This window comes from Otolemur garnettii, unplaced genomic scaffold (assembly GCF_000181295.1).
Source record: "Otolemur garnettii isolate 467f Iridium unplaced genomic scaffold, OtoGar3 scaffold00145, whole genome shotgun sequence".
In the NCBI taxonomy this organism is placed as follows: Eukaryota; Metazoa; Chordata; class Mammalia; order Primates; family Galagidae; genus Otolemur; species Otolemur garnettii.
Window position 1 is genome coordinate 1,898,974 of NW_003852540.1, and position 11,919 is coordinate 1,910,892.

General features: G+C 47.7%; 1 protein-coding gene across 1 annotated transcript in view; it reads left to right on the forward strand.

Moving 5' to 3' along the window:
• The window catches only part of ZZEF1 (zinc finger ZZ-type and EF-hand domain containing 1), a 148,937-nt gene extending 138,949 nt beyond the window's left edge, over positions 1 to 9,988 (forward strand). Inside the window, exons 53-55 of the mRNA XM_012810946.2 lie at positions 4,612 to 4,765; positions 5,428 to 5,499; positions 7,346 to 9,988. Of these exons, the coding sequence (XP_012666400.1) occupies positions 4,612 to 4,765; positions 5,428 to 5,499; positions 7,346 to 7,426 (307 nt within the window). The 3' untranslated portion in view covers positions 7,427 to 9,988. The remainder of the gene's footprint in view (positions 1 to 4,611; positions 4,766 to 5,427; positions 5,500 to 7,345) is intronic.
• Positions 9,989 to 11,919: the final 1,931 nt, after the last annotated feature.

An 11,919-nucleotide genomic window follows, 5' to 3' on the forward strand; every position in this document is an offset into this window, starting at 1 on the left:
GTCATTGTTGTTTGGCGGGTCCGGGCTGGGGATTCGAACCCGCCACCTTAGGTGTACGTGGCTGGCGCCTTAGCCGGTTGAGCTATAGGCGTCGAGCCGTCACTGTTAGCTTTATGACAGGTTTACATAGCTAGTATAAATCCTTCAGCTTAGTTCTTCATCTCTAAGATTGTCTTGGTATTTTTGACCCTGCATGACCATAGACATTTTAGAATCAAATATTAATTTCATATGTAGAAATTAACAAACTCATTGTCTGTCTCTCACTGTAATCACCAAAGGGGATTTTTTTTTTTTTGAGACCAAGTTTCACTTTGTCACCCTCAGTAGAGTGCTGTGACATCATAGCTCACAGCAACCTCAAAGTCTTGGGCTCAAGTGATTCTCTTGCCTCAGCCTCTCAGGTAGCTGGGACTACCAGCGCCTGCCATAGCACCCAGCTATTTTTAGAGATGAGGTCTTGCTCTGGCTTAGATTGGTCTCAAACTTCTGAGCTCAAGCAATTCACCCACCTTGGCCTCCCACAGTGCCTGGATTATAAGCATGAGCTACTACACCTGGCCACCAAAAGGGATTTTGATTGACTCTGTATGAGTCAAGATTTTTTTTTTTTGAGACAGAGCCTCAAGCTGTCACCCTGGGTAGAGTGCTATGGCATCACAGCTCACAGCAACCTTCAACTCCTGGACTCAAGCAATTCTCCTGCCTCCACCTTCCAAGTAGCTAGGACTACAGGTGCCTGCCACAATGCTTGGCTATTTTCTTTTTTTGGCTGCAGCCATCATTATTGTTTGTCAAGCCTGGACTGGATTCAAATCTGCCAGCTCAGGTATATGTGGCTGGCACCTTAGCAGCTTGAGCCACAGGCACCAAACCAAGATGTTTTTTTTTTTTTGGAGACAGAGTCTCACTATGTCACCATCAGTAGAATACTATGGCGTCACAGCTCACAGCAACCTCCAACTCTTGGGCTTAAGCAATTCTCTTGCCTCAGCCTCCTGAGTAGCTGGGACTACAGGCACTCACCACAGGGCCCAGCTGTTTTTTGGTTGCAGTTGTTGTTTAGCAGGCCCAGGCCAGGCTCGAACCCACCAGCCTCAGTGTATATGGCCAGCGCGGTACTCACTGAGCTACAGGCACCAAGCCCTAAGTCAAGATCTTTAGAGCATTGTTTAAGTCTTAGTATATATAATATTTAATAGGTTTCTGTGTAGAGGACTTGTACAACATTTTGTTAAATTTATTCCTAGGTATTTAGTGTTTCTAATGCTATAATTGATATTTTAACAATTTTAGTTTTATTTTGCTAACATATAATTAATTTTTGTGTATTGCCCTGGTAGACAGTGACCTTGCTAAGTTTATAATTCTGAGACGGTAGATGTAGATTATTCATTGCACAGTCATGTTGTCTATAAATAATGAGTTTTATTTCTTCCACAATCCTTAGAAATTGTTTATTTTGCCTTTTGCAGTAGCCAAATCTCCAATATAGTGTTGAATAGAAGTGGGAATTGTAGATGTAATTGCTTTATTCTTCAGCTCAGAAGAAAGGTGGTAGTGACTGTGCCAGATATATGTCCATATGCTCAGCCCTCACTCTCCTTGCTCAGACCCCCACCTGTAGGAATTCATTATTCCTCTTTCCTGCATTTTTAAGTCATTTTTTATTTTGTCAGGTACAGTGCAGATATTGCAAAGAATGGATTTTTTTTTTAAGACAGAGTCTTACTCTGTTGCTCAGGCTAGAGTGCCACCATGTCAGCCTAGCTCGTAGCAACCTCAAACTCCTAGATTCAAGTGATCCTTCTACCTCAGCCTCCCAATAGCCTCCCCAATAACTACCCAGCACTCCTAGGTGCTGTCAGCCTAGCTCACAGCAACCTCAAACTCCTAGGTTCAAGGGATCCTTGTACCTCAGCCTCCCCAATAACGTCCCCAATAACTACAGGCACCCGCCACAACACCTGGCTGAATTTTCTATTGTTAGTAGAGACAGAATCTCACTCTTACTCAGGCTGGTCTTGAACTCTGAGCTCAAGGGATCCTCCCACCTCAGCCTCACAGAGTGCTAAGATTTCAGAGTGTGTGCCAACCACTGCACCGAGCCCTCTTTCCTACATTTTTAAGGCACACAGAATGCTGACCAGAGTGCAGTGATGATATTTGAAGTAACAGTTTGTCTTCACATGTAACGCATAGATGTTATTTTAAAAATTAAGGACTCACCAAGTGAGAGAAGAGAAAGTGATGGCTCAAGTAGTCCCTACACTAGAGGAAGAAAGGGGGCGAGCTGGGCACGATTGCTGTTACCTACATGTCCTCACTTTCAGACACCAGGGTCACTAAGCCCCATGTGGCCTTAGCTCTGTTCATGTGAGTGTGGCTTCTAGTGGGAACTATCTGGTTGAGTGATGTGTATGAGACATGTAAAGTGGAACATGGTCTCTGGCTGCAGCACAGATGGGTCCCTACACAGTCTGCTGGCCATCACCTACTTTTCTTCCAGTGGAGACACTCCTGCACCTCTCTGCCCTGGCCTGGAGGGAACTCCTGGCATAACTTGCCACTCTTGGCTTTTTCCTGAATGCTCCATGGAGTTAGAGAGGTTCTGGCCTCAGAATTTGGTCCAGAGGCCTGACTGGAAGGGCAGCCTCCATGGGAGGCAATAGTCACAGTCATGGCCGTGCAGGTGCTTTTTTGGCCAGGGCCAGGTTTGAACCCGCCACCTCTGGTATAGGTACGTGGGGCCGGCGCCCTACGCCTTTGATCCACAGGCGCCGCCCCCATGCAGGTGCTTTTTACTTTACCTTATAAAATGTTCTTTCCTAAAAATGTAGCTGTAAAGCTGTCTACATTTTCCCATTTATTTACTTTGTAATGATTTATTCCTCTAGGGGAAACAGAGTGGCTTCAAAATAAAAAATATACATAATTCTTTTTCAAATCTTAAGAGAAGAAGCAAAACTAACATGTATATATGTCATGTCATTACATATATATATAGCATTACATATATGTATACCTACAGCCATATAGTAAGTTCCAGAATATTACTTATTTCACAAGTTTTCTCCTCTAGAAGATGTTGAATTAGATTAAAGCATAGCCTCTGAGTAAAAAAAAAGAAATCTGGCTCAGCGGTTGCACAATGGTTACAGCGCCAGCCACATGCACCGAGGTTGGTGGGTTCAAACCCAGCCCAGGCCAGCTAAACAACAATGGCAACTGCAACAGAAAATAGCCAGGCATTGTGGCAGATGTCTGTAGTCTCAGCTACTTTGGAGGCTGAGTCAGGAGAATCTCTTAAGCCCAGGAGTTGGAGGTTGCTGTGAGCTATGTTGCCATGGCACTCAACCAAGGGCAACATAGTGAGACTTTGTCTCAAAAAAAAAAAAAAAAAGAAGAGAAGAGAAACCAAACACACACACTTCATACGGTTTCTCAATAGGGATTCTACTTAAGGAAAAGTTTGATTTCTGCCTGAGCAACCTTACAACCATATTTCTTGTGTTTAATAAGCCAAGCCTAAGATAACCATAGTAATGTTGTCACCCTTGTCTTTTGAATAGTTTTTTTTTGTTTTTCTCTGATTAGAAAAGCAGTGAATATTGTAGAAAATCTAGAAAGCTGGCTGGGCATGGTGGCTAATGCCTGTAATCCTAGCACTCTGGGAGGCTGAGGTGGGTGGACTGCCTGAGCTCAGGTGTTCAAGACCAACCTGAGGGAGAGTGAGATCCCATCTCTAAAAATAGCTGGGCATTGAGGTGGGCGCCTGTAGTCCAGATACTTGGAAGGCTAAGGCAAAAGGATCACTTGAGCCCAGGATTTTGAGGTTGCTGTGAGCTATGATGCCCCGGCATTCTACCAAGGATGAAAAAGTGAGACTGTCTCCAAAAAAAAAAAAAAATTAATATGCATATACATAGTATTATACATGTGGGTTTTCTTTCTAAATTTTATTTTGTGTATGTAGTTTTATGTTTAGTTTTTTCCACACTTAACATTTATCTCAAGTTCCACAGTCACGGGGAGGTCTTTCTAGTAAGCATTTTTAAAGATGCACAGTAATCCCCAGAAGCATACTACAGGATCCCCTGTCCCTTGGAGTTTTTTGATCTTTTGTTTGTTTGTTTTTGAGACAGAATCTCACTCTGTCACCCTGGGTAGAGTGCTGTGGCATCACAGCTCACAGCATTCTCAAACTCTTGGGCTCAAGTGATCCTGTTACCTCAGTCTCCCAAGTAGCTGGGACTACAGGTGCCTGCCACAGCACCCAGCTAGTTTTAGAGACGGGGTCTCGCTCCAGCTCAAACTGGTCTCAAATTCCTGAGCTGGGGAATCCACTTGCCTCAGCCTCTCAGAGTGCAGGCCTAAGCCCCCGCGCCTGCCCTGGAGCTTGGTCTTGGAGTTCAGGTTTTGCTCCTTTCCTTCTTTGCTGTTGGTGACTATTTGTGGCTGTTTGAGGGCAGGGTGGGTGGACAAGTTCTAATGGCTGTAGCAGCTGTGGGAGAGGGAGGCTCAGAGCTGCAGTTCCCATCAGCTGTCCACATCTGTCTGACCCTGCCATAGTGGTCAGTAAAGTCATGCCCTCTGGGGCTCTTCCCGCAGTGACCTCTGTGACCTCGCACTGTTGAAGCCCCTGTGGCAGCTTTTTACTCACATGGAGTACGGCCTGTTTGAGGACATGACGCAGCCCGGCATCCTCCTGCCCCTGCACCGTGCCCTCACTGAGCTCTTCTTCGTCACCGAGAACCGTGCCCAGGTGAGGGCCCTGCCCTGCCTCTCACTCTGGGGTCTGGGCAGGGAACACAGCCCCTCCGTGTGTTTCTGCACCCTCTGAGGCCCAGGGCAGGACTCAGGTCACAGCGCCTTCTAGAGGCTAAGTAGGGTTTGGTCAGGCGGCCCAGGAAGACAGGCCCTGGGAAGCCCTCAGGTCAGCTTGAGATTGCTTATTTTGTCAGGCCCCAAGCCAAAGTGGGGAAAAGCTGCCTGGAATCAATTCTTGACAACAGTCAGTTTTGGAAAATAAAACGATGGGTTCTTTCTTCTTCCTTCTCCTTTTTTCTCCCCTCAGCATAATAGACCCATTGAATGTGAGAGATGAAAGGGCCTTTCAGAGTCCTTACCTTATCCCTTCATTTCATACACAAGGAAACTGACCTGAGGAAGGGGGGTCCCCCACCTGGTCACCTGTGAGTCGGTCAAGGCAGAGCCAGCCCACGCCTGTACCTGGCTTCTGCCAGCAGGCTCCTTGTGTGGCTCTCAGTGAGCCAGCACCATGAGGTGCCAGGCTTAGTGAGCAGTGTCTATCCACTCGAGGTGTCCATTTTCATGAATGGGTGTCCCCTGGGTGGCTGTCTGTTAAAGTCACACTGGGTGTCTCGCCTGCTGCCGGCAGTCACAGAGCCTGTGCTTTCTCCACAGGAGCTTGGCATGCTGCAGGATTACCTGCTGGCCTTAACCACTGACGACCATCTCCTCCGCTGTGCAGCACAGGTACGCTCTTCATCCCCACAGAGCTGGCCCCAGGGACTGTCTCACCATTGCTAGGACAGAGAGTGCCTGTGCATGGCATCTGGTGCAGAATTCACACAGTTTACACAGAGCTTTGTTCCAAATCGGTCGCATCCTTCTGGTGCTCAGAGAGAGCAGGCAAGCCCCATTATCAGTGTTATTCATAGGAAACTGTGGGACCAGAGGACGCTAGCAAGAATTTGTGTCTTTAAAACAAAAACAACCAATGCCTTAAATTTAGTTTGGCTGAGCCCTGAAGTTTCCATGGAGTTAGACTGCAGATATTTTTGGATGCGAGCCGCTTTCTCAGTCAGAGAACTCCTCTTCTGACAGCTGTTTGGTCTCAGGACCCTTCACACTTTTAAATATTGAAGATCCCAGAAAGTCGTGGGGTATGTGTGTTATGTACATCAGTCTATGCCATTAGAAATTAAATTAGATTTTAAATTTAGAAATTAAAACAAGTTTAAACATTTATCAATTCATTTTTTTAAAAGTAGTAAACTTATTTCACGTTAACATGAATAATATGGTTTATGAAAAACAACTCTTTTCAAAACAAAATAATTACTGAGAGGGGTGGTATTATGTTCCATCTTTGCAGATCTCTTTAATGGCTTAATAGAAGGGAGCTGGATTCTCACAGCTACCTGCACTCAGTCTGTCATATTATCACACTAGCCTCTGGAAAACTCCAATGTGTGCTCCTGAGAGAACGAAAATGAAAAGTGAGCCTTGCCCACCCCTGAAAGGGCCTCAGGAATCCCCAGGCCCCAGACTGAACTTTGAGAACCTTGGATTCATAGACTCCTTGAATGCCATGGAGTACATGGTCCAACCTCACAGTGGACAGGGAGACACTGAGGCTCATAAAGTCACCCACTGTTGGCTGGGTGTCCAGCTGGGACTCCCAGACAGAGCCCTGCCTGAGTCCAGCACTCCATCTCCCAAAAGTGTTCTCTGAGCATATTCTTGTGCAGAGTGTGTTCCGAGGAGCACACTGAGACGTCCCGGGAGAGGGGTTTTTCTTTACTGATACAAGTTTTGGAGCATGACTTAGACCTGGGAATCCTCACATCAAGGACAGAACAGTTTGTGTGAATTCTCCTGAGACCTATAGGCAGGGTAAAAATTCCCTTTCTGCCTAACAGCTATTACTAACATTCCCTAGTTTCATAACATCATATAACGAAATTTTGATACTTGACCATTCTGGCCTCATAAGCTCAGCATGGCACCTTTGCTATGGGCCTGTTGCTCCTGCCCACCCATTTTCCATATCCATTTCCTCCTCACCCCCATTCTGACCCTCCCAAAGCCCATCTAGTTTACTGGACCAATGTCCTGACTTTTTTCCCTGCCTGCCTCCTCTCTACCTGGATCCATCTCCACTATCCTGCTGCCAGAGCATGAAGACCCCACTGGGCCTGGCCTCAGGGCACCCACATTCCTAGTACCTCCCCTGCACTTTCTCCTTGGCTCAGTTTGGGCTCCTCCAGCACTGGCTGTTCATTTGTTGCATATGCCATGCCCTTCTCCCTCTGAGCTGTTTTTCCTGAGATCTCTCTCAGACCCTAGCAGACAGTGTCCTCCGAGGACCCTGCCACTGTAGAGCATGGACTCCCCCTCTGGGGCAACGGAAGTTTCTATGTTACACTTTCATGTGGTCTCAATAGCATTTTATCCCTCACCCTAGCCTGCCTGCCTCTAGGGGAGGGAACCACATCCCCACAGCCTCTGTGCTCTGCCAAGGGCCTTGTTCAGCAGCACTCAGGGATTGAGCAGGTAAGTGGCTCTTGACATTGGCGACTACTCTCTCCTTCTGCAGGCTCTGCAGAACATTGCTGCTATCAGTGTGGCCATCAACTACCCAAACAAGGCGACCAGCCTCTGGAATGTCCAATGTTAGCTCTTGGTGTGGCATGCATGGCACTAGCTAATCTGTCCACAGGGCTTTTAGAGCAGACATCTAACCTCATTCAGGAAAATTCCTATGGTGTCAGTGCCCAGCTCTCTCTGAGCTCACTTCCACTCCAGTTAGGAAGCCAAGCAAGAACGTCTCCTGGACCTCCCGAGAACAGGCTGGACACGTGCACGTGCTGTAGAGTGTGAGAATAAGCAAAGCAGTACAGAGTTGGTTGGGAAGGACAGGCTGTGGGTCCTTGAGAAGGTTGTTGAGAGACCAGCCTTCTCCAGGGTCTGGACCTGCAAAAGCCACAGGCCCAAGAAGACGTGGATGCAGCCTCTCGGGAAAGGTTCTGTCTCAGCTGAGCTGAGACTTCCTGCACTGCAAGGCACAGCCCCCCTCAGCCACCTCTCTCAGCAAGACCTGCAGCAGCGGCAGCCTGGCGTGGGAGCTCCTCTTCGCTTTTGCTTCTTGTGACTGGTAATCCAAACCACACCAAAACTGGCGAGAGCCTTCCAGGCCAACACCAACCCCCAAGTGTTCAGTCCAGGACCAGGTGTTGAGCTGGCTCCCCGCACGGTCACGCCATCCCAGAGAACTCCTTGGTGAGAACAAGTGCCCTTGGGAACAGCCAGCAGGCCACCCTGTGCGTCTGCTCACGCATCAGCTTCCAGCACATCAATATTTTTTTTTTTTTAGTTTTTGTTTTAACATATTTCAGTTTCCACCTCATGCTTTTAGAACAGAACCACACTGACTCTCTTGAGAGGGCCTCCAGGGAATGACTATGGTAGTGGTCTTGTAGGGGAAAAATTGATTTGTGTGAAAGTAGTAGAACTCAAGGAATACTCTTTAGCTTCCCTACCTAAAGACTTGAAATGTTATCAGAGGAGTTAATTATTTTAAGAGTTAAAAAAAATACCCATATGATTTTATTTCTATTTGATAGTTATGGTAATCCTTCACATTCACCTCTGGGACTCTGCGTGGTTATTTGGCTGTCTCTTGTCTAGCAATAACTACATTAGTTCTAGTGAATGCTATTTTACATTTTTATTTTTATGGTTTGAGTCCTGCCCTGAAGTGCTGATTACTGCTCTCTCCCCACCCCACACTTTGGAGTATGAAGCTGGGTGGCATGTGGGCTGTGCACCAGCCCTAGTAGGACTTGTGGGAACAGAAAATCCCTTTAAGAACAGGTTTCTGGGCCAGAAGCATGTCCTAACACACACCAGGGCCAAACTCAAGGAAGAGTCATCACAGCCAAGGTCAGAATTGACCTTAACCGACTTAGCATTAACATGGCCCAGCATGCCCCTTGACCTCTCAAGACCCCTCAGCAGGGTCTGCCTTGAAAGAGTGTGCATCTGCAGGTCTGGGAGTATCTTTTGCAAATACGCTTTGGCCTTCTGGATCAGGAGGCCATGACTTTTACAGCCCTAAGTTAGGTTTTCAACTGAGCCCTGGGATGCAGGTGGAGCCATTCAGGAGCAGGAAAGAGGTGCAGTTCAAAAACAGGAACAAAGGGGGCAGATCCTGAAACTCAGTGAGTAAGGCCAGGGGCCTGACCTGGTTCCCTTGGTGCTGGTACATGAGGAGGCAGGTGCTGCCACCTGGCTCGGGGAAATCTCCTTTCCCATCTTTGTTTTTTTGCCAAACCAAGATTGCTTTCCAAGCTGCCTATACCCTCAGAGAAGACCCCACTCACACCCAAGTGGGTGTCACAGTGAGACGTTTCCCAAGAGAAGACTTGAAGAGAGCAAGTCTCAGTGCTTAGGAAAGAGGCCCTGCTGTGGGGTCAGACCCACTGACAGATGGCCTGGAAGATAGACAAGGAGATGGTGCCACCTGCTCCCCTCCACACCTCAGACTCACTCTGAGTAAAGCGGGGCAGACAGACAGAGCACGGCAGGGTCACTCCTCATGGTGGTGGCTGCCAGCTCTACTCCCAACTCCTTCCAGGAAGATCAGTTGTAAATAAACAAATGCTGGGCTCCTCACAGCTTCTCTCCACACACTACTCTTGCCATTCTGGTCTCTGTACTTCAGTCTGTATAGAACAAGCCTAAGTTGTCCCTCACACACCGCTGCTGCTCCTTCTGGCAGGGCCCTTCCTGGCTCCCTGCAGCACCCACCTCTACTTCCTGCTGAGTGGGGGGAGGGGGCAGGTGCTGCCAAGCCACACCCTGGTCCCCACTGGGAGCAGCAGTGTCCCAAAGGATTTCCATAGAGACCCTTAGGAGGTAGGACTGCCTAGAATGAGGTGAAGCTGGCAGGAATACAGGTGTTATAGACACATGTGCCTAATCTGTAAAGAAATCCTGTTCCAAATCATAAATATTGTACAAACAGACACTGTTCCTAATGAGAGGAGTGACGTATTTTCATCATCGTTTTTAATTTGTTTTCTTACGGGTTTACGATTTTGAATTTTTCTTATTTGCTTGAAAGAAAGAATTTTGATTATATCAGCTAAGTGAGTTCAACCTGTAAAAAGGATGTTAAGTTGTGAGTAAAATATGCAAATGAAGAGAAATATATGTACAAATTCTATATAAAAAAGTACAGTGGTGTATGAACTTTTTTTCTTCTCCCACTGTTTCTCTTGTGAAAATTATACTTAAGAGTTTCTACCAAGCCAATGGGAATTATAGAAACCAAAGGCCTCAGGGGTTGAACGGGATCAGGAATGTTCTCCAGCCCCATCCTCAGAGTGGATCAGCCTCTTACCCCTCCTGCTATTAGAGCCTGGCTGCAGCCCCAGCAAGAGGATGTCCCTCTACTCCACACAGCTACCCGGAGGTTCACACACACAAATGATGTCTTATAGGTCATGGGACACTGCTGAGAGGAGAAAAGCAGGACCAGGCCATGGGGCTTGCTGCTGTCCAGGCACTGATTTCCTTTTTGTCACTTCTGGACCATGCTCCTGACTAGACTGCAGCCTAATGTGCCCTAGTCCTAGGGGCTCCTGCTTTTTCCTTCCTCAGTTTCTCTCTCTCATGTCTCTGGTTTGCCACCCGCTGCTCTGCCTCCTTCTCAGACATGTTCCTAGCAAATTAGAAAAAATTGCCTTCTTGATGGGAGCTGGACTTAACTGACCTTTGAGGCCCATTAGTTCCAGCCTGTCAAGAGTCTGACTCGCCCCTGAAGCCTCTGCTGCCTTCTGGGGAACTCCAGGCAGGGGTCTGGACCCAACTTCAGCCCTTCTGTCTCTGAGGCTAGAAAGAAACCTACTTCAGCATGGGACTCAGAAGAACTGGATGCTCCCAAGGCCTTTATGGCCCCAGAGTCTCTCAGAGACCTAGGCCTCACCTTGTCACCTGAGTGCATTAGGGCTTGACTCTGAAAAGCGTGTCTATACCTGCCCTGCCCTGTTCAGCTAGAAGGCAGGAGTAGAGGTTTGGGAGATCACTGGTGAGACTGCGCCAGAACTAACAGACTCACAGAGGACTGTAGAGATGCAAGGCTGTGTGGACCCTAGCTGCTTAGATCTGCAGGGAAACACGGAGTTCACCTAACGGAGCCACCTCATTTGATAAACACGCTGAGAGGTCAGCTCAGAATCACACAGTGAGTGTTGCAGAGCTGGGCCAGGCCGGCACCGTGGCCGTGTCTCACGCAAATCCATCCATTCAGCAATGTGCTCAACAGAAGCAGCACAGGTGGTGGGCCATCAGGAGGGCCACCAAGCTAATACCCAAGCTCTCAGATTGAAAGCCAAATCTAAACAGGGTGCTGTGTAACTCTGATGGACCTGACACCAAACTGCTTTTTCCTACCATGCCCCTGCTTGTTTGCAGCTGAAAGCATTTGTGACCGAAATGTATGCAACAGTTTGGCTCCAGTAGGTTGGAGTAATGTCGTAGCTCTCAGTCTCATCACATTATAATAAACAATATATGGAAAAGAAATATGTAAAAATCCCTGAAATATGCCAAGTGTAGTGGCGCGTGCCTGTGGTCCCAGCTACTCAGGCGGCCAAAGTGGGAGGAGTCTTTGAGCCCAGGAGTTCGGGACCAGCCTGGGCAACATAATAAGACCCTGTCTTTTAAGGGACAAAAAATCTGGAAACAAAAAGACCTCAGATAGTGTCCAGTCAAGCCACAGATGGCATCAAGTTGCACACATTACCAAATCATTCTAGGGCTTTAATGTTGCTTTGTGCATGCCCAACAAGTTTCAAGACTTTCAGTTTGGGGGCACCTTTGCGGGATTGGTTGGGATTCCTTCAGTTGAAAGTTAGACTCACTCCAAACTATAGGAAAAGGAGACTTTATCAACTTAAAAAACTGAAAAGCCCAAGGGCTGCCTCCAGCTCCAAGCAAATCTAAACTGCAGGGGCTCAAAGATGTCAGGTCAGTCTGTCCATTGCTCCCTGCCCTCCATCCCTAGCTCCCCTCCCCCACTTCCTCTGTGGGTTTTCACGGAGGGGAAGGTGACCATGGAAGTGCCAGGTGAAGGTTCTCTGCCACTGACCATGGCACTCCCCCCGC